Here is a 23,019-nt window from a genome sequence, read left to right on the forward strand (position 1 = left end):
TGAGCAACATCCCTCTGTTTCAGCCTTCAGTGTGGTTTCTGAATGAATTTCTTTTGTAAATTATCCGTGGCTTATTTCATTTTAATTAAACTCGCCTCAGTGTGGTTTATGAAGTCATTGGAGAGGCGATATGCTAAGAGGATCCATCCTCATTAAAGTCTCTTATATGAAGAAAGTCATTATGGATATAGAAAGACACTTGAGCTGTTAGAAATCCACTGCAATGTTAGGACTGGTGTATAGCATAGAAGGAAAAAAAAAAAAACGAAAACCTGCCAAATAAATTATTTGTATCACTTACTTTAATGGTATACTGATGTGTAAGACTCTCATTCAACACAGATTACACCTTATACATACTAAATAAATGGGAGTTAACGCAGTGATTGCTGGAAATATCTAGAGAAAGGTCTCTGGTGCCCCCTGGCTTTGAGGAAAAAAATAGTGAAATGGTTGTGTTTTTCATGGCTTGTCACTGTCACTGGAGTGCCAGTGCTTCTAAAGCCATTATGTTAGCCATTATATCTTAACAGGGATTGATGGACGTCAGTAAGACATTTCCGTTTTTAAACTTTGATTATACATCGTAGGGTTGATTTATTCTGGAGGATATAAAAGAAGACATTTCAAGCAGGCAAAATGTGCGAGTCAAAAATCTTTGAGTGGGATATTTAATCTCACACATAAACATTAAACATTAAAAAATCCGTCTTTCCCTCACAACACAAAGTACCCAATCCTCTTCTGTCATATTTAAACATGACTGATTTCAGCAGTGTGCTTCAGTAGTTCAGTGCTTCAGTAATTACATAATTGACTGATGAGGCTTTCTGGTGTTCCTGCTTGCTGTGTTGATGTTTGTGCTCCCAAACTTCCCATTCCAACGACATCGACGTGCACAAACACACACAGACACCAATACAGTTTAAGTACAATTTTTATTAATACTGGGATCATCACAGTGCGTTTTGTTACAATAGCAGTGACTAAAGTTAACAAAAGGAAGAGAAAAAATCTTACAAAAAAGGAATATTTGTCATCAGCAATAGAGGCAGATTAGCTTCAGAAAAAAAAAAAAAAAAACAACACAATAAATTAACGTGAAAAGGACAGAGATATAGAAGCAGAACAGAGACGAGAGCACCTGTAGTCTTACTTGACTCCATTGGAGGAACTGCGGGGGTTTTGTACACACACACACAAAAAAAAAAAAAAACGATCAAATTAAATTAAAACAAAAGGAAAAACACAAAAAAAAACGCACACTTTATTTCTCTTCACAAGAATGAGAACTAGGAAAGTGGTTTAAGGAGAAGGTCAGGTCACACTGATGCAGTATTCGAGTGGTCAGAAGTGTCAAAGCGAAAGTGTTTCTGTAAGAGAAAACCAAGGAATTTAGAGGTTTTGTGCAGAAGACAGAAAGGCGCCAGGTTGCCATGGTACCTGCTTGCATCACGCTGTCTGTCTGGCAGCACTAATGACAAGAGGAAGCATAGGTTCCACTGATGGCTGATATTTCTGAGCATGAGTATGAGTGGGTGAGAACGAGGGGGCATTATACACATAAATCAGGCCTTCAGCAGAAAATATGATGAGCAATGAAAGGCCAGGCGGATGAAAGACATGCTGCACTTTTAGTTTGGGCAAGGCTGAGTGATTTTTAGACTTCCACAGCATTTATTCACCACCCCCCTCCCACCCTCCCCCCTCCCCACTACTCCTTTCTCACCGCTGGGGAAATTAAGTCACAAGCATTAATGGCCACAACTGTAAAAGCACCGCTAATCAGCTTTTGGGAAGTAAACAGATGGAAAATTGCAATGTTTATATGAAATAATTTCATTAGGAATTTTAGAAGTAGTAATGAATGAGCTTTTATTAAACATTTCTATGTATAATAGAACATTATACATTTTTATGCATAATAATTCGGTTATTTTCATACAACTTTTGTGGCTGTGTTGCAATTTAACTGAAATCAAGGCAATGTGTGGAGGTAAGGGTTCTAATCAACAGGGAAGAACAACAACAAAAAAAAGAAGCAAAGTTATTAAGAAATCTGTATGTAAGTATGTACAGATCAGATGTGTGACAGCAAAAGCAGACTCTCATGTGTTTTGCGTCACTGACTGTAGTCTAGTTCATGTACAGTAGAATAGATTGCTAAAGTTCATATCCCGAGCCTTAAGTATTTTGCAAAGAAATAAGAACGAGTGAGAACAGAGCTCCGATCAGTCGCCCGTGCTAACACAAGATATCAATTTTCATCAGAAGGATTTCATTAGTTGCTCATGCAGAACCAGCATGTAGCTCAGTCACACCAGCCACAATCAGTGCGCTGTTTAAAATGTACTAGCATAGAAAATAAGAAATAATAGCATAAAAAGATGGATGTTTGACTGTTGGCTGCATATGAATAATGCATGAAGAAGAAATTTTAACAAGCACGGCCTATGGTGGAAATGAATGAATTGTTGAATGATGCAAAGAGCTCAGTTAGAGAAGAGGAAAAGATAGACAGGTGAGTCACCTGAGTACCGAGACAGGAGATACAGCAAGTGTGAGTTTGTGCCTGTGTGTGCTGAGTGACGGTTTAGTTCAGCGGTACCAATAGCCAGGATTCCATCCAATTTATCTGAATTAGTTATACACAGACCCTTCTTGTTCACTGCTTCTAGCAGATCTGTTTCATATTTTACTTGCATAATACATGCACAAATTTAATACTGCATTGTTTTTTCGCTTGGAATGGAGTTTGGTTACTGTGACGCAGTGGTGCATGTCGGAAAATCAAATTAGAAATGGGTAATTTAATGTGAAATGCTGAAGAGAGCTAAACAAGGCTGGTTTTATGGATAGGCTGGATATACAAAGTGAGTATGTCGCATCAGGTTAAAAAAATATTAGCTGAAATGCCTGACCAAGTCATTATATTCACCGAAAAATACAACAAACATGAATGATTTGGTCATTCAGCCATGCAAGTGCAGTATTCTAGATATTCCATACTGCTTTTCTGTGCTCATTTTTCATTTGTGCGCTTAGAGTTGACAAATTGAGGGTTGCTTTGAACAACTCGTACACTGGACTCATTTTAACTGGGTTCTTCAGGCTAATGGCTCGGTGCTGAAATATTTCTGTATGTACCTGCCTGTGTACTGCTTGCTGTCTATCAGTCACTGAGGAAGACACTTTCACTTCTGTCTGATGGAAACACTTTCACTGGAAATGGCAAATTATCAGGTTTTTTTTTCTAGCAGTGAGCTTATTAAGAAGAAGAAGAAGAAAAAGAAGCAGGAGAAGAAGCATGTTATAATAGATTACTGTGGGGAGATCAAATCGTCTTTCTTTGAGGAGCACAATGCTTAACGGTTTAAGATTTTCTACTTTAACACACCTGATTTAACCACATTTAAACATATTAGAAACCTATATAGCCAATAGAGGACAGAGATACTAGTGCAGGTTGTGTATACTCCCTTAAGATTTTCAGCCAAGGCCCCTATAAGGGTTTTTTTCTTTTCTTTTATCTCACTATCTGAGTCTATCACCATGTGAATTACACTCACAAACATGACTATTACTTCCAATATGTCACATTATTTACAGCCCTCTAAATAGAACTGCTTGACAGTATGTTAGTAAGCATATTGTAGTTATGCTTGAGGCCAAATAAACTAGCAGGCTAAGAGAGCTAGCTAAAAATTGAAGACAGTTTTCTAGCTAACTTCAACATTACATTTTCAACCACATGGCAGAAACACATTTAAATTTTGACGCAAATGAAGAACATATCATTCTTCTATATTTAATATTCTATTTTGTCCACAGATATCCGTTCATTTTACAGAGAAAAGTGGGATCAGTTATAGTATCCATGTATAGAACGACTTCATTAGCTATCTAGGCCTCTAATATGTATATTTATTGATTTCACTTATCAAATAATTGAGATCTGAATAAGTTGCGCAGGAAGAAATGAATTGAAAGGATGAATTTGACGCCCCTGATACAGATAAACGGTAAGAATGGTAATTGTTTTGTTCTTTTCTCTATATGTCTCCATTTCCCGGTGCCATTTAATCATTCCTTCAGAACCGTTTCATGTCTCCGTGCTTTCCTGTCTGTTATACTTTTGCTGTTTTGCATCCCCACTCTTTCTCTTTCAATCTTTCTTCTTCACTCTGTTCTCTTCCTTTCATCTTTTCCCCCTTGGTCTTTCTCACACTCACTGCATGGGTTCATATCTGGGTCAGTATGAAATATCAGAGCAATGTAAAGCACAAGAAATTAGCATGTTACACATTCAAACAGTATACAAATACTGACTTATTATTAGACATGGTTGTTTTTTTTTCCTCCTTGAATTTGACTAGAAACTCTGCTGTATTGCTGTCATAGATTTCACCTTTACTTTTATCCCTTCTTCCAAACTACTGGACAATGCGTCAGACATGATTTTATCCAGCGAGAGCAGTACAGTTACTCCTTTTCCACCTCCTTTTATAGTATATGTATCTACTGTATATATATATGTGATCATATATACAGAGCTGTACTGTACTTCCTGAAAGAGTGATCATCATTGCACCTGGCATATAATACCAGTCTTGTGCCTTTCTCACACCATTCCTTCTGGTACAGTCTTATACACTCTTGCAAAGCAGATACACATTTTTTTTTTTTTTTATTCCTAAAAGACAGGCATTCCTAAAACAGAGTGCTCTATTTATGCAAAATAAATAATCCCAAAACAAACAGAAAATATTAATAAGTATTACGTGTCCATTTAGTCGCACATGTAGTGGTCATTTCGAGCGACAGAACTATGCGAGACGGCAGGGGGTTATAGTGAACCATGGGAGCACAGAAGGTCACTCACAGACAGATACTACAGGACTAAAACAGTGTTTTGGCCACCTATTACCCACTCCAACCCCAAAAGGCATTCTTTTCTGTCACGCTTTGAAATGGGTACTCACAGGAAACCGCTGCGTCCATGCGATATTTTTATAAAATGCCACATTGTTTAATTTCATAACATGTCCTATTTTCTAGATCAGGCAGTGGAATGCTCACATTATAAAGCACTGGATGTCAATCCTTTGCCTTCTATCCTTTTTTCATCCTCTTTTCTCCCTGTGGTTCCACACCAGACTCTACACCATCTCTTTCCTTTTCGTTTTCACACGACTACCAGGTTTGTGCCTTCATCTTAGCTCATTTACCAACCTCCAGGACATCTAGCTGAGTCAGAGCGGCGTGGTTGGAGGCTCAGGATCTAAAGGTGAGATCAACTCACCTCAATTCAATTAAAAAAAGACAATTTCTCAATTTAGAAGAATTAAATAAAATTAAAATCATTTACCACCCAAAGTCACTCTTTCATTTACACATCTGATTCACTTTCTTTTCCACTCTTTTTTACTATCAAGCCATTTCTAATTTCTTTCTCTGTTTATCTGCTCCATCTGTTAGGGCGAGGATGCTCATCCATAGCTATGTATGGCCAGAGGTCAGTCCAGTTTGGTGATTTTTATGCTCTAATACACCTACTTCAACTTTGTTTCTTTTCTGAATACTCTATTTGTTTTCACTTCGTAGTGACTGATTTATTAAATCGGTTTTGAGCAAGAAAATTGTCGAATTAAAAAAAAATGCTTTTCAAACATTTCAATGTGTCAATCAGGGCTTTTATATCTACAATTATGACAAAAGAGGTCATAAAAGTTATTTGTTAGCCAGCTAGCCAGTGTTCTGTTAGATTCGACTTGATTTGCTTTGAGAAATCCTGTCATGTACGCTTATGGTAAGCACTAGCTGTGCTAGCACTATTAGCACTGAAGATTATGAATGTTTGCAAATGGCTTGCATATTCTGTTAATGCTGCTAGGGTTGTGCTTGATAGCAAGCTGGCTAACAAATTCTGTACATATATGGACTATGGTTTTTGAATCGACCACAAAACGTGAACAGTAAAAAACTAAATCAAATCAGACCATCCTTGTGACAGTTCTTCATTAGCCTCTCTGCAGACCCTCGACAGCTGTGTAAATGTTTTTTTTAAAATGATCTATTGTTTAATGTGTTATTTTCTTGAACAACATAAACAGATCACCAAACTGTGCTGGACTTTAGCCCTACATGCCCTGAGTTTGGTCCCTGCTTTAGGGTAAGCAGCTCTTTCTCCTCTCAGTATTTCCTGTACACAGTGCAGCTACACTGACCCCTAATGGCCACTACTGTGTCTTCAAAGTGCTTGGATTCCTATTTGCTTCTCTTGGCCTCCAATTTGCTACTCTTGGCCTCCTTTCCTTCCCTTAATATCACAACCAGAACCAAATTGCCCAAGGCCTTGCCCTGCCTACAACCTCTGCACCTACATGCATTAAAATCTATTCTTATACTTCTGTCTTTCTTCAACTTGAACAGAAAGATTATTGCTCCACGTTATATTGGCATTTTTTTAGGTCAGTTCTAAAAAATACATACAGCTGATATACACACCATCAATTTCAGGATCTGCAATCAAGATTATTTGCTTAGAATCAAACAAAAAAACGTTAACAGAGGTGTGTTAAGAGAAGATCATTTCCAAAACCACAAGCTGACCTGCAGCAGAGCCCTGCTCATCTTCAGCCTGATTGACAGTCACACTGACCAATCACAGACAGCTCTGTTGCCGTTGTTTAGCTGGCAGTGTGACATCGCAGAGCTGGAGGTGGCAGTGGGGCGAAATACAGGGAGAGTCTCTTTATGAGACTGTGCCTCCCGACCGTCCTCTATTCATTAGATGAGCTTTTCCAGCACTAAGTCCTGGAGTCCAGAATTAGGAAATGTTTTGTCCACTAATGCGCTGATTCCTTGTTCTTCCTAGAGCCTGACTATCCTGCCATGATGGGTAGTGTTAATATGACAAACATGCGTCCAGACACGCTACAAGTTACAGTGGCCTGAGCCTGTTGTTATTTAGAATTTTACTTCTATTTTTTTTTCTCATGATCGTTACTTACTATAACGACTTCTTTTAAACACTGAATTGAATTTTTTTAATCCTCTTCTTTTTGTAGGTGGTTCTCTACAGAGTCAGCGCAGAGTGCTTTTTTAAACTGCACCTTCATTTATCTCTCTAATAGCTGTCACAATATGCGTGGCGCCGAACGGTCATTGGAGACGGTCTTGCGCAGACGGACGCCTCGACGGATAGATACCAGCATGTCCTCTCCTTCCTGCGGGGGACATTTACTCTGTGGATCGGTCTGGCCCTCTGCTGCCAGTGAGGGAAAAGGGTACTGGCCATCTCCCAGGGCTTGGGCACTGGCCACCAGCTCACCAATTTTTTCCACCAGACTGTGGCGGTTTGCGGCTAGCAGCTGGTCTTCTTCTCCCGGCTGCCCATAAACGCTCATCTCGGCACCCGCTGTGCCCCAAGCTGCGTTGGGCAGGCTCAGGCGCTTCGGTGAAGCCTTCACATACTCCATAGCAGCAGGAGAGGCATCATCTGCTGCGTAGAACACACATTCCTCACTGCCCACACGTGCTGGAGGCCCAGGGTAGCCACCGGGTGAGTCTGGAATGGTGGGCGTCTTAACTGGCACTATGGGTGGCCGGATAGGGATGGGGCCTGCATTGGAGAGGGTGCGCCTCACACCAGGCTTTGTGGAAGGTGTTCGGCGGATGGTGGCGGTGCCGGGAGTGCCCAATCCTCCACCACCACCCCCAGTGCCTCCCTGGGCACCCATGGCACTGGGCAAGCCAGCTGTGCTGGCTGGCCGTTTGGTCTGGATCATGCGGCGGTAGTTCTGAGCAATATTGCTGTGGCGTGGAATTGTGGACGATTTATCAAATTCAGACTGGCCATCAGCATCAGCGTCACCGTTTACAGAGTAGCAATCATAATCAGAGCCTGAAGGGGCATAAGAAAGACAGAGGAGTGCATAAACAGAAAATCAAGTACACTGTCATATAATTGTAGTCAAATCACTGACAACAGGAAGGACAAGAGGTCTCTGTAAGTATAAAAAAGGGAGGCTTTACCCTGAGAGGGAATAGTGTCCTCAGAGCATGAAGGTGTGGTCGTCTGTGTGCTGTATCCACTAGAATATTGAAGCGAGTCTCTGCTGCTCTTCTGCTGCTCCATACTGAGGCCACGAGTAAGTACCATGGCCAGGTCACTGGCTGCTGGGGACACCTCCTCACCATGCTAGAATATTAAATAAATATATTTAACAAAAACATGTATTATCACAATTAAAAGTCGTACACTATAATGACCAAAGATTGTGGACATCTGAACATCACACCCATTTGTGCTTTCGGAATATCCCATTCATAAGATTTAGTCCCTGCTTTAATGCAATAGTAACTGCCACTTTTCTGGAAAGTCTTTCCATTAGATTCTGGAGAGTAGCTGTGGGGATTTGTGTTCATTTAGACACAAGAGGCTGGGGCACAGTTCCAATTCATCACGAAGGTGTTGGGTTGAGGTCAGAGCTCTGTGTAGACCATCCATGTCTGAAACATGTTTACACCATTTAGATCCACTGAAAAGAAATCTTAATGCTACAGCAAAGACAAGTTAGAGAATTGTGTGCTTCCTATTTTGTGCCAGCAGTTTTGTAAAGTCCCAAACAGGGGTGTGATGTTAAGGTGCCCTGTATATCTTACAGTATAGTGTGTATCATCATTCATTTCATTCATTCATCTTCATTAACTGCTTTATTTCTTTAACCACTTAATCCAGAGACTATCCAGAGTGTGATGCAGGAAATACAGAATATAGACAGAACACCAGTCTACAATTACAAGTGCACATGTGCACACTCTTTTTACACACTCACAGCAATTTCGAGTCACCATTCCCCCAAATAGCTAAGTACAACAAGGAGTTATTAAAGTCATTTGTAGTGCCCCATTCAGTCACCATCACTTGACTAAATCAAAGGGTCCTGTTTTTCTTACAACTTACAACAGCATTAAATCAGATTGCCTACATAGATTAGTAAAGAAGCACCTGAGTACCAAAGTTCATTGCCATCATAGTTCCATGCAGCACCTTCACTGGAAGAGGAAGCATATTACTGTAATCATGACTATATTGCCATTTGGCTATTCTACATGAACATTACCTTAGCTGCAATGGTGGCAGGGGTCATCCTGGACTTCTGGGGATCGTCAGGATGCACCCCAGCATAACCTTGAGATTGGGGCGATGATTCCGATTCTCTCGTCTCCTTCCTCCTCTGGAGCGTGTTGGCTGCTGGCTGCTCATGCAAGCCTGCCTTGGACCAATCCTGAAGGAGTAAGTGTGGTTATTTCATGGTAATGAACGGCCTATCCTTTTTCTCTGGGATAAGAAAACAACCTGCCCACTATCCAGCAGTTTCAGTGTCCTTTCACACAAACATTCTTGATTTGCGCATTTAGCACCAGCCTGCACAATTTGTATTAGAGTCGAGTGAACTCAGAAAGGACTGGAAAGGGCGTTCCATCCTTGGCCTGCTCCGTTTATCAAATCTCTAAGCTCAGAGATTTGAAATCAGGATAGAGGAAAAACTGAGGCTTGTGTTTAGGAGCACAATGAGGTAATGAATGAAGTTAAGCAAGAAATGAAATTAATGCAGTTGAAAAAAAAGCATTATTCAGGACAAGCGAATTAATGCAAAAAGTATAAGCAAAAGAAAAGAAAACTATCTGCAAAGAAATTGTGCGCATGGGAACAAACCTTCCAGCAAGGAACCTTTGATGTGGGAGAGGAAGTGTTGGATCCGGGGGAGCGACTATAGGGTGGGGACGCAGGAAGTATGACAGAGAAAGGCCTGATGGAGCCAGTGTGAGAGAGAGCAGGGCGGAAGGTAGCGAAGGACGAGCCAAACTGCAGAATGGAGAGACAAGATTCAGACAGTGAGTGGAGGTAGCAATCCCACAATCTTGTGACCCGGAAGCAGTGGCCAAGTGAGGGGACAAAATATTTCAGTGAAAAACACAGAACACATAAGCTGAGCACAAAGCATCTGCTACGTCCTTCCAGTGCTACAACCATCCACATTTTCATTGCTCCATACTTACACAGCAGCAATAGATTAAAAGCACAATTGAAGGAATATATAAGGTTTTATGGGGGAAAATGTTTATTCAACATAGGTTCCTAAATGTTGTTTCCACTACCAATACTTTGACCTGATTAATTACTTTGATTAAGAAAAATAATTCTAATTAACAAACTTTTTTTTTTATCAATCTTGTTTGTTATTTTTCTGAATGGAGAAAAAGAAGAAGACAGTATGATGTGTTAGGAATGTTGAGAGAATTTGTCAATTTTATCTTAACACTGTGACAATTAAGGATTGTGTTAGGATGTGCTACCATCTGAAAGACTTCTACTTCTGTCAAAATCTTTCAAAAAATGAATGAAATAGTATTTAGATATAAATATTTGTACAAATAACATGGGTTAGAAGTAATGGGATAAATGGCTATATAAAACACAATGGATGCACAAAACTATGAAAATGAAAGATACAGGCTAATAAGTTTAAACTGACCGCAGGAGAGGATTGCACAATGGAATATGTGCTGCTTCACTTTCATTTGGGAGGACAAAATGTGCTCATGATGATAGGAATACACCTTGTAAGACCTCTTTATAAGTATAAGGTCTTTATAAGAAAAAGGCTAAAATTTCAAGAATGTTTTAAAATTCCCTAAAACCCTTCTTTTTGTACCATTAGGGCGTTTGACATTGCTTGAATAGCAGATGACGTCTGAACCCAAGTACACTCGAAAGCTACTTATTTCACATGAATCAGAGATCAGCTTTCACAAAAAGCATAAGTATAAGTGTGAAAATGCTCATAGCACCCTGTCAATACCACACAGCCTAGTGGAAGAACTTGGGGAAAAAAAGAAAATTACAGGTTTGTGTGTGTGTGTGTGTGTGTGTACTTACTGTTGTAGGAGAGCTGCATTCACTCACTGACTGACATGTTTCTGAGGCCTCTGAAGATGCTGAACTTGACGACTTCTGAGGAACAAAAAGAGAACAAAAAACACATTAAAACACATCAAATCATTTACATTTATTTATTTACATATTACTCTATTTCAGTTACATTTAATTAGCACTGCTCATCTAACATTGAAAACGGTTGCTTCATTTTGACAACTTGCGGTAAAAATTTCATTTTACAACATAGGAGAAAGACACAAATAAGCTATTCAGACAAAACGTTAACCACATTTCTATTCAGACAAAACAATTTTTATTCAGACAAAACATTAGGCATTTTTATTTTCAAACATGGTGCTGTCCTTCACCATAATAACAGGTGTCTTCACAGCCAACAGATTCCTATCAGTAGCTCACTTTTCCACATGGTGTGCAAATCATCTAGAATTTCTGTGTGCCTATTTCTCTGTTTCACCAAAAAATCAAACCATTTTTATTAAACTGAGGTCTGGGTTTTTTTTAGGCTGGTCAATATATCCTGGTATTCATCATACAAATCATGAAACACTGAAATGTCAGTGCTGTACTTCAAGAGTCTGGCTAACAAAATACTAATTTTCTCACACAAACCATTATTCAAAATGTTAAATAAACTGTATCTGTACCGTATTTGCTCTTAAACTATCAACAGCAATAAGAAAAAAAGAAAAAATGATTATTTTATATATTTTTTCCACTCAACCATCATCTGAAACTTTACAACTTTGATGAAGGTGATCAGTTTATGACACATATCCGTAAAAAGCTTCTTTCCTGTTATAATGTAAATGAATATCGTAATCTGTTCCTTTATAAAATGTATAAAGCCCACTGTATTTTTTTTTATATACTAGGAAACAAACATCACTGTTTCTAGATAAAGTACATTCATGCAATTATACATCCATATCCATCCCCAATTAGAAGGATATTACTGTACAAATGATCTTTTAATATTTTTTTAAATTTTCCAACAAATCATTCTGTAAAACTCTAACATTAAAAGACTAGATTTTTTTGTTTTATATGCAAATAAAATATGAAATATGCAAATTTTGCATATTTATTTACAAATCCTCATCTGCATAAATAGATGCCTTTTTTAAGTTATAATACAACAAATAATTTTGAGAACCGTCAAAGACTTTTATACCCCAATTCACCTATATTCACAAGTTTCTAGCTTTAACTCTTTAATGATGAGGCTGTGATACCTGGCTGGTGATGTCCGAGGGCATGGGTGAGGGGGGTTTGGAGTAGATGTTGGCATCCTGAGAGATGAAGCCCGAGTCATGAGAGGAGACACTGCTGAGGCGGTGGGCACCTCCTGGAGGCGGATGTGCCAGGCTGCGGTAGCGACAGGACGAACTGGGTGAATGAGTTTGCGAGCCTCCCGATGAGCGAGAGGCACTACTGTGGGCGCTGTTCACACTGCTGCAGGGCGAGGGAGGCACAGCAGGCACAGAGGACACAGACGGGTGTGGGGAGGTGAAGGTAGGGAGGTGGGGTTCAGGGATGATTTGGGTATTAATGAGTCATGCAAGGAATTTCAAAAAGGGCAAAAAGGATGGTTCAGAAGCATGAGAAAATACGAATATGAATAGATACATGAAGGTAAAAATAATGAAGTGAGCAGTGATGAGACAAAGAGTTCACACCATTTAGAGTGAAATTTACATGATGTGATGAGTGGGATGCGATAATAAATATCACAGAAAGCCAGAGGAACGTAAATGGTGAATGGGTAATGTTTATGAAGGGGATGAGAGGGGGAGGAAGGAGAATAACATGAAAGACACACAGGTTGGAGAGAGTGTAAGAACGGGAGACACCCAGGTATGAGCTGACACTGTATAGGACACAAGGCCTGGCATGGACAGCATGGCAGATGTCCACACATGGACACTTCCTCTACCTCCATGCAAGGCTACACAAACATACACACATATATGGGCACACGATGGCACTTCCATACAGCACACTAGAGCATAACCTAGCCCAAACCTTGTTTTTTAAAAATTTATTTTTTAGCTTGATCTGTTAAATATAGTCCTGAGAATAATTGTGCTTGAGAATTAAAATCTATTGCTATTTATATATTTTTCAATGCCACATTTTTGATTTAATATTTAAAATGTTACTGCTGGACAAACTAGACAAACAAAATTTATATCAGACCCATTTGAATTAGATTATTTCATTTTTTGTTTTTCAAGCAAAATTTGGAATGCACCCTCTTTTTGGTCATGGTCTACACTGCAAGCTTTTTAAAATATTTTAATACAAAAGTCCAACGCCATTACCTTGTCACTGATTCTGATTGGTCGGGACAAGTTAATGTAATGTGCTTTTCAAATATTTAATCCTTTCTTAATTTTCTATTTTATCAGGAATATTAATTGTGAAATAAAGCAGTCTGTTTTGTCTTATGAACAAATGGAGAGAAAAAAAATGATACTGGTGAGGGAACCACTATTTATAGTTGGTTATAACATAAGTGATAACAGGAACTTATCTTTAATGGAAGCTACACCACATTAAATGTAATTTGCATTGCCATATTGTTGTGATACAAGAGGATGAAAACACACTGAGATGTTACTGAAAAGAATCAACCTCTGCTTCACAACATACCTAAATATTTCCCTGTAATAGCATAAGTTGTCGTGTTTCATTCCTTAATTTCTTTTTTGAATAGAAATGATCTGAGCTATGTCTACACCCCGCACATTATTTTATCAAGAAAATTAAATGACTACTAATAATTTAGCTTTATGATGCCTCCAGTTGTGACCGATTGGATAAAATAGGCTTAGTGTTCTATTCAAATCAATCTACAGGGACATTGTTTTACCACTGTTCACAGCAGTGCAGTTTCTAAAGCACTCAGCACTGAGGCAGAGTAATTTGTCTCCAAATCAACAGGCATAAACCATGTCAGATTACATCCCCTGTAACACATTATTACAGTTCAATACCCCACAGTTCAGTAATAGGCCATCACAGGTAATTATGGTTTCATATGACCACTCAAGCTGGGCCATTAATGTTTTGTTTGTAATGGGCACCCAGACAGGAACAGGATCACACACTGATATGTTAACACGCATCTGAAATACATAAAACCAAATGAACACGATGTGTGGGCTGGAGCAGCAGGTAGATAAACATGCAAGCACCACTTTAGCACAACTCCCCTCACACATACCAATACTATTTCACACGTCACTTAAATGCAACTGCAAGTTTACAATTGCAAAAGAAGAAGACATATTCAGTAAACAGTAGCATTAAAATAAACTCAGGAAGGCTGAGTTCTCCTCATCTCACCTGCACATGCTGCTTTTTCTAGAGCCGGAGCTACTAGGGGAGGATGGAGGGGTCTGGTAGGACCAGCTGTAGTCTGAACCTTTCAGATCCTTTATCACCTGACACAGAAATATAAGGGACAGTGCTGGAAGTTACATTTGTGTGGATTTGTTTCTAATAAAATACTCTTGTGTTTTTTTAAAAAAAAGTATCCATGTTTCTTTCTTTCTTTCTTTCATTCTTTAACAAAGAGTAAAATATAATGTAACACAGACAACTCCAAAAAAGTCATAGTAATGTCATGGCTAAAATTTTGCAGACACCTGATCATCACATCCATCTGTAGGCCTTTCCCAAACTGTAGCCCTAAAAAGCTGGAAGCACACAGTTGTATAGAATGTCACTGTATGCTGTATCATTAAGATTTCCTTTCACTGGAACCATTCCAGCATGATCTTTTGCAATAAATAAGGTCCACAAAGACACAATTTGGTGTAGAAGAAGTTTTTGAAAGTGAAACTGAACATCGGCACCCAATCTCAACAGCCACGTTCAGTAATCTAGTGGGAAGTCTAGTGGGAAGGTGTGATGGTCAGGTGTCCACTTATATTGGTCTATAAATAGTAAAAATTTACATAACTATCATCACTTGTCTATGGGGACAATAATATAAAACTATTTACCATTTACTATAAAGAAACCATGAGGGTAAACAAGGTAGTATAAATGCTATAACATGTTAGAGATACACTTATTGTGACAAATAATAACCATGTTTTAAGACACAAGCTTCATTTTAACATAGTAACATAAGAGGTTGCACCTTCCATATACATAAATCCATGAAGACACGTGAACATATACTCAGAATAACGTATATAAATCTTATAGATACTAAAATATAAACATATATTTTCTTATAACATAAATTCTCTTTCTCACTATACCAACTTTACCCATTAGTGAAATACTATTATATAATATTAGTGATAAAGGATGATTAAAAAACATTGTTGGTGGCATATAGTAGCAATTATATGCAAACACAATACATCAACACATCTTGTGCACAAAATCTTAATCTTAACCTTAGACCATGAAATCTTTCCATGATCTCTGCCATACTGAACTGAAAGCCTGGGTATGTTTTACCTGTTCACTGGCAGGAGGCAGTTTGTGGGGATCAGTTGTTAGCACAGTGAGGTCATCAATAATAGCCTGCAGATGTGTGATCTCTCCCAGCATGGCAATTTCTCCATTCTGTTGGATGAAAGGAATAGCAGATAAAATGGTCACTACTAAAGTGGACTAACACATGTTCAGTTTATTAGTCTACAGTCTAGTTTTCCTAGTAGTAAAGATGATGCTTGACACTTTTTCTTCACACTTCAGCTTTAAATTATTATTTTCTTGTTTGGAAAATACCTGTCATCATCTTGGTGTTGTTTTAATATATTATTAGCTCAAGTGGACTTTATTACATGGCCACTTGAAGAATCAAGTTACTTTTGTTGGCTGTGTTCAAAATGATATACTGAGCATTCTCACCACTACAGGCTGCAAGAAGCTGATGAAGGTACAGAAGCGCCCTCTTTCTTCCACCAGGGCGCGCCGTACTGCCTGCTTCTCCGTCTCCTCCATCAGCAAGTACATATCGTTCACATCCTGCATGGCGCTGTCTAACTGAGGCTGCAAATCCCCACGGCCTTCACGGAGGGACAGACAGAGTGCGAGAGGACAGACAGAGGACAGCAGGAAAGGAGTGTAGAACCCAGAAAGGAGAGACATGGGGACAATAAGAAGTAATAAGAAGAGAGTGGAAGAGAAAAAGCAATATGAGTTGAGGAGAAAAGATTGTGAATATCACAGTGAAGGTTTCAGAGCAAGACAGTGGACAAGAGCAGAAAGAAAATATGACATGTGAAAACGACATTGTCATTTTTTCAGTCACAGTACAAAATGAAGACAGACACTAATCCATACTGAGTAGCATCTACACAGCTAATGGAGGACAAACGGACTACAGACCCCAGTGCTTTCTAATCTCACTATGCAAAATGAAATCTCTGAAACATCTAATCATGTTACCGTTTTACAATTACATGCAAATTACTAACTGTGGCTATGACACTTAGTGACGATGCATAGTTGATGATGTGACCAAAAGAGAGTTATGACAAGCAGCTACCGATGCAGGAATATGCAAGAAGCAAGGCTTGAAGCAAACATAACAATTGGACTAGACCAGGGAGTCAGAATTTTTGTGTGCCACCATATTTTAAATCAGGAGAGCAGGAGAACGCCATGCAAAGTCAAACTCTGCATTCCAGTGTTGTTTTAAACATGCCTTTATCGACTTTCCCTTACTACCAGAAAGTGCATTACCTATAATCAGCTACTTTACAACAGGAACACACTTTAAGTGTAAGTTTTCCCTGAACTATGTACATATTATGTAAGAGATTGAATCCAATGACCTAATAACAATCAGAAGAAGAAGAAGAAACTAATAATAATAACAAATCAGTTCATTTTTGCTTAAATCTAGGTTATGTTTTATAATTGAACATTAGTGATTTTATGTTTTCACTTTTTAAACTCTGATCACTTATTATAACGTTAGTTAATTTTTAATTTTTTTTATTTTAGCTTAATAAGAAAACTGAAGGCCAAGTCTAACCCACTATTAGTGCTAATTGCGATGTTTACATTCTCACATGCAATTAAAAGCACTGAAATGTCTGCATTTGTCATAAGGGTACTTAATATTCTATATTATACTTTTCTAACTACAAAACATTAACTTTTCCAAAACCGTGCACTCTATCAAGGATACAGAGTGATTTCACACATATATTAACATGATTAATGTTTTGACCTGATCTACTTTAGAGGTGTGCCTATTTCGTTTGCTATAAATATATCCACATAAAAATAGGTTAGTGTTCTCCAGGTGGTTTAGAGGTTTTATGAAGAATCCTACAGCTCAGTGCTTCCTTAACAGAGACAGAGTGAATTCCAAGTAAACATTTAAGAAGACAAGAAATCCCCTGAGGATTTTTTAAGCAAATACACATATTTGTTTTCAATATACTACCATATATGAAAACTACTTTGCTAATTGGATTGATCAGCTACTTACTATTGCTAATAACGTAATCATTTTATATTATCTATATATTGAGCAATAGGCTACTTAAAACTTGACCTAAAAATATATATTTCTTAAATTATGAAGCACTTTTCTAAGATAAGATGAAGGGAAGTTGGCAAAGGCGTGTTGAAAAGTGCAGTGAAATGCAAGCTAGAGCTACAGAAAGAGTTACGGCTTTCTGGGGAATATCATACTTACCCTGCAGTTCTATAAAGGATGATGGGAGAGGGAGAGAGAGAGAGAGAGAGAGAGAGAGAGAGAGACAGTATAAAATGGAGGATGAAAAGGGGCATTCAGGAGAAGGATGTGAGGGGTGATGAGAAAAGGAGAGAGGAGGGAGAGCTCCATGTTAAGGTTAGTATAAAGAAGCCATCACAGCTTATTTCACAGCCAAAGGCCTTTGGGATTGTTAAAGCAAAATCAGCCAAAATAAAATAAAATAAAAAAATTAAACCGTCCTTCTTCGACTGTATTATACACAACATGAATCTTAATAAAGCATATAGTATATTCTGTTAAATACATGAACGAGACAAAACAAATATGCATCTTTCCACATAAAACTGCAGTGTTCCTTAGTCTTCCTAGTAACACATACACTTATCCTCTCTTCAAGAGCCCAAATTATTGGCTGCACAGATAAGAGCTCAACAAATGATGTTAAAGCTGTAGTTACACCCATCAGCCACCAGAGAGAGGTGTTACACAATCATTTTCTTCACTGCCGTCAAAACTACAGAAAGTGAGCTTGTGCGCATTGCATATAAACACCTTTATTAAAAAAAAATATCTATCCATCATGTCTAACAGGCATCATAGAAGAATCTGCATGTTCTTGTATGTGTTGTTATAATCTGCTGGACTACACTTTGAGGTGACCTTTCAAATACACAAGACGTTTCTGCTAAATCATTTTTAGATCAGATTGTGCACCAACAGATAATTAGACGCTGAAATCAGATCCTAAATATCGGCAGTTACAGAAAGTGAACTGAAACACTGAAACTGGAACTGTGTTTATTCGAAAGCTCGGCCATCGAAAGCTAGTCATTGTATAGTTAAGAGTAGAAAAGAACACGTTAATTAAAGCATCTAAGAATTTTTGCACTTACTTTGAATTTGTTTGTTTGTTTGTTTATTGCAATAGCATGCAATTTATTCGAATACACATGCTTTTGCTGCATGTTGTTCACAATGTTCAACTTTTATACTTAGCATTTTTTATTCACTTTGAATGTATTTGTTTTGGTTTGGTTTTTTAAAGCTTTGCATCTTTTCCAGAGTATCCTTTGTTCTGATATGAAAACCCACTGTAACTGTACCAGTGCTATTTTACCTATTGTTATCGGCTAAAAAACTAGCATGGTTTGCTAACCATTCTAATGCTAACCCTTTCCTAGCTAGCATTGGCTGATTACTTTAGCTTAGATTGCTAGCTAGTTTAATTAGTATTTATTTAGATTTATTAGAATAAAGATGAATGGAAGTTGGTTTAATTCAGTTAGCAGACTGTTTGTCTTTGCTTTGAGAAGCAAATCTGCTTGTAAGACGTGTGTAACTGAATGACAACGAACATCCCAAAATTAGCCAAGTTATTTTTAGTCACACCTTAATGTTGAGATATAAGCTAAGTAACATTTTCAACTCAACATTTCTCAATCCAGCTATTAATATCTCTACATAATGCTCTTTAAAAGACTTCTTATTGTAGGATTTCATGTAAAATGTGTGCTGGCAGCTGAAAATGGAGTGTGAAAGCAACCCATAAGTGTATCTAGCCCAGTAATAATCATATAAATGCAATGTTATGGATTGGGATAGTTTATTTATTTCATTATTCTGTTTACATTTGAAAAAAAAAAAGCTCATGTACCTTTTCTTGCTTTCTTCTGTAGTTTCATAGTGTCTGAAGATTTCTTCTTTATCTCATGACGAGATCGTTTATACTCTGTGGCAAGAATGAGATATATGCCAAACATGTCAATGTCAAGTATTAAGCATCTTAGAAATGAAATTGTAGCTCGTGTTAGTTTACGGAACACTGCGAGGAACCTTTGGCATGGTCTTTATCCAGCTGATTGGCTGTTTTCTTCCAGTCCTCAATCCGCTCTTGTAGAGGGGTGATCAGGCTTTCCATCAGAGCACTGGAGAAAAGAAGGAGAACAGATGATCGAGACCCAGATTTTATTTTGGAATGTTTACCAGGATGACTTCATACTCAAAACTCTGGTCCAAGTATGAGCCTTATTAAAATCTGCGACTGGATGCAAAAAATGTTTTTTGCTTTTTGTTTGTTTGTTTGTTTTGTGCACTGAAGGAACAAGGCTAATGCCAGAATATATGATATAAATATCTGCCTCATATTTATGACATGATTAATTATAATGCATAAAAATGATCTGTCGGTCCCTGCAGGATTTTGTGATTTCGTGATCACAGAAATGAAAACAAACTCATTTGTTTTGAAAGGAGGTTGCAAACACCAATGTGACGTCAACCCACCACTCATTCAGCCGAAGCCTCTTCGATTTACATGCAGCAAACATGAGTTCAGCCATCATCAGGTAATTACATACGTGTCTTCACTGGTAGGAGTTTAGAAGAAGAATCCTGTGGTTGCATTTTCGCCAATTTAAGTAGTTTCCCACTAAAAAACTGCACATTGCATCGCAAATTTTGATAAAAGCTGCAGCAAAATCAAGCATTTTTTAAGCCACTTCAATCACAAAATAACTTCAGGAAATACTGGGTAATATCTAACAGAACTCAAATTAAAATAAATGGTTGTTGGACAGTTATTAACAATCTGTGGCCGAATTTTATCATGGTGTAATTGTTGACGTACTTCAGATTAGTTACACTACACTGATATGTACATGTTTATGGAATATGAATATTTGTGGATGTAGGAGTAAACAAAGCACACAGAACATGACTGTAATTAAAGCACTTGTTTAACAGAAAACCTTATCAAACCCTTTTAAAGCACACAAAGAAGTGAGACACTAGAACTGTCACACATTCCACAAATATGCACTTTCATATCATCATATCATCAGTGATTGTACTGTTTACATATGCTGTGTTTTTTATATTTTGTCTATTCATTTTTGCCTCTGTTTTGCCTCAGCCAATTTTATTTTGTTTTATTTTATTTTATTTCAAATTACATTTTTGACTCTATTTGTACTTTGACTCTATTTTCATAATACAGACAGTCATGAAAAGCATTTCACTGCATGTCATACTGTATTTACTGGAGTCTATTGCCTGTGTCAGCATACAGTATGTGCTTTAACCCTTATGAAGAGCTTGGTACTGATGGGTGTTAAAGTATGGAATAATGATACACAGTGAGTTTTAGGAAAGTCTGTTGGGAAAAAAGACAGAACAGGCTGCGTCATACTTGGTGAAGTGGCGAAGTTTGGCCTCGATGCTGCGGTGACGCATACACATCCTGGTCAGGGCTGAGCCGATGTCTCTGGTGGCACCTGAACAACATACAACAGAAAAAGAGACACCTTTAAAATACTATTGTGCATTACTATCATCATGAACATCCTTTATAACTAAAACATAAGGGATTACGTGACTCTCACATGAATTGCCTGGACACTAATCACTACTATATACAAGACTTTTCTGTGTGTGACCCCAAACTCAGTCAAATATTTATTAGACATAATCTAACCATTCAGTCACAGCATACACAGTCAGAGGTTTTATCCAAACACTGCTGCATGTCTATATGTGAAACAGAGAAGGAGTAAACTCTATAATGGTGACATATGTCAAGCTATTTTTAGCAGCAGCTAAGCGTTTGGAAATTCCTGACCTCAGTATTTGGATGAGGCAGCTCTTTCTCTTCCAAAGAAGGCGGCCCGTGCCACTATTGTTTTCTCCTGTGTTTATATGAAGACCCGACATGTTGAACCGAGTGAGTAATATATAACAAAATCTCTGTGTCTGCTTTCATTCCCACAAAGCTCTTGGTCAGTCGCAGTGGCTGTGATTTACATGTCCACTGGAATTATGTTAACACTGCTGAATGGATACGAATAAAGTAAGACAAAAACATAGTAACTGCATTTAAAACATAGATCAAGATTTTTTTTTACTCATGTCAAAGCAATTTGTTAGTTATGTTAGCATGAGAAGCAAAACATTTACGGATACGGCTTAAAAAGGACTCAAGAAATCATGTCAAGTGAGCTTCCTGTTAGCACTGACTAGCACTAGCAGTGAATATCATGAACATGGGTTAAAAAATGAACGCTTACTAACGCTAACTTCTTTAGAATCCCCGTCAAGCTAGCTCATGTTAGCTATCAAAACTGATAATATGATAAACATTAAAAAATATAAATATTGGTTTAATAAATCATGGCATCCAAATGGATCTTGGAATGGAAAGCAAGTGTGTTTGAGTAATTAAGGTAAGAATTTAGCTTAAAATCACCTCAGAAATTCTGTTACATTAGCTTTATGTTAATTATCCATGATATGCTCTGCTATGTGTTAACTGTGAGAAGCACTGTGCACTTGTTAAGAATTATATACTACATTAATATTGCACAAGTTCTCTATATTATGTATATCTGTATTTAACGCAGTTTTTCGGACTGAAAAGTTAAACTGCTTCCACTTTCAACCACATGCTTTTACTATATTAAGGTTTTTAACCATTAAAGCTGTGTTCATCTGCAATGTTGATACTCGGAAAAGACCAGGCTAAACAGAGGTCGGAGATCAGTGGACTAATGGGCTCCATCAGTGCATCAGGACTTCCTGCACCACTCATAACCAGGGATCTGTGACATAATCGTTGAAGTTATCATACTCCAACTAAACATCAGCTAATCAAAATGTAGATAATGAAGCATTTAAAAACAAGAGGGCATCCCCCACACATCATTTTATCACGGTCTACCAGCTCATCATCAGTGTTAATATTTCCTTTGTACCTTACAGGAACTTCACCGTCATGCAGATTTTCCGCTTGGATGCACTGCACAGTCGAGACACGCACACATGCCAGTGCACACAAGAGCAAACACAGACAGTCACACACAAATGGAAAGAAGACCCATTAATAATTAACACATTCCTTCTTTGTGCCTACAGTTCTACCCAGCAACCATTCATTAATGCTGTGCACACACACACACACACACACATAGCAGAGAAAGCTGAAATACAGTCTAGTGTCACAACACTATGGTACTTTTAGCAAAAATGAGAGTAACGAGAGGATCAGCAGAGAGTGAGAGAGAGTAACAAAATGGAGGAGAGGTGGTATGTGAATTACACACAGTGAGTGTGAGTGTGAAAAAAAACAACAAAAACCAAAGGTGTAAGATACAGAGAGAGAGAGAGAGAGAAAGAGAGAGTCTCACACATGTTAATTGCTTTTGAATTGATTCTGTGTATGTGTGTGTGTGTGTGTGTGTGTGTCAAGTACACAAGTACACGAGTGGCAGTTCAATTACTTCATTTTTTCCTGTTTGCTGTTGTTTACTTCCTCAAAATTCTAACTCAGCCAGACTACTGACATCTGGGCAGCACATTT

General features: G+C 38.0%; 1 protein-coding gene across 3 annotated transcripts in view; it reads right to left on the reverse strand.

Annotated features, from left to right (window-relative positions):
• Nucleotides 1-921: 921 nt before the first annotated feature.
• Nucleotides 922-23,019, reverse strand: part of mtss1lb (MTSS I-BAR domain containing 2b) — a 71,422-nt gene continuing 49,324 nt past the window's right edge. Inside the window, exons 4-14 of one of the 3 annotated variants that reach the window (XM_058381357.1) lie at nucleotides 20,857-20,941; nucleotides 19,503-19,594; nucleotides 19,324-19,398; nucleotides 15,845-16,002; nucleotides 15,449-15,556; nucleotides 14,318-14,415; nucleotides 12,202-12,421; nucleotides 10,949-11,020; nucleotides 9,129-9,293; nucleotides 8,038-8,203; nucleotides 922-7,906 (exon numbers count right to left, since the gene is read on the reverse strand). In XM_058381357.1, coding sequence (XP_058237340.1) covers nucleotides 7,140-7,906; nucleotides 8,038-8,203; nucleotides 9,129-9,293; nucleotides 10,949-11,020; nucleotides 12,202-12,421; nucleotides 14,318-14,415; nucleotides 15,449-15,556; nucleotides 15,845-16,002; nucleotides 19,324-19,398; nucleotides 19,503-19,594; nucleotides 20,857-20,941 — 2,006 coding nt within the window. In that variant the 3' untranslated portion in view covers nucleotides 922-7,139. Of the gene's footprint in view, nucleotides 7,907-8,037; nucleotides 8,204-9,128; nucleotides 9,294-10,948; nucleotides 11,024-12,201; nucleotides 12,422-14,317; nucleotides 14,416-15,448; nucleotides 15,557-15,844; nucleotides 16,003-19,323; nucleotides 19,399-19,502; nucleotides 19,595-20,856; nucleotides 20,942-23,019 lie in introns of all 3 variants that reach the window. The other 2 variants (XM_058381358.1, XM_058381356.1) reach the window with 2 other exon arrangements.

Source organism: Hemibagrus wyckioides, linkage group LG27, assembly GCF_019097595.1.
Source record: "Hemibagrus wyckioides isolate EC202008001 linkage group LG27, SWU_Hwy_1.0, whole genome shotgun sequence".
In the NCBI taxonomy this organism is placed as follows: Eukaryota; Metazoa; Chordata; class Actinopteri; order Siluriformes; family Bagridae; genus Hemibagrus; species Hemibagrus wyckioides.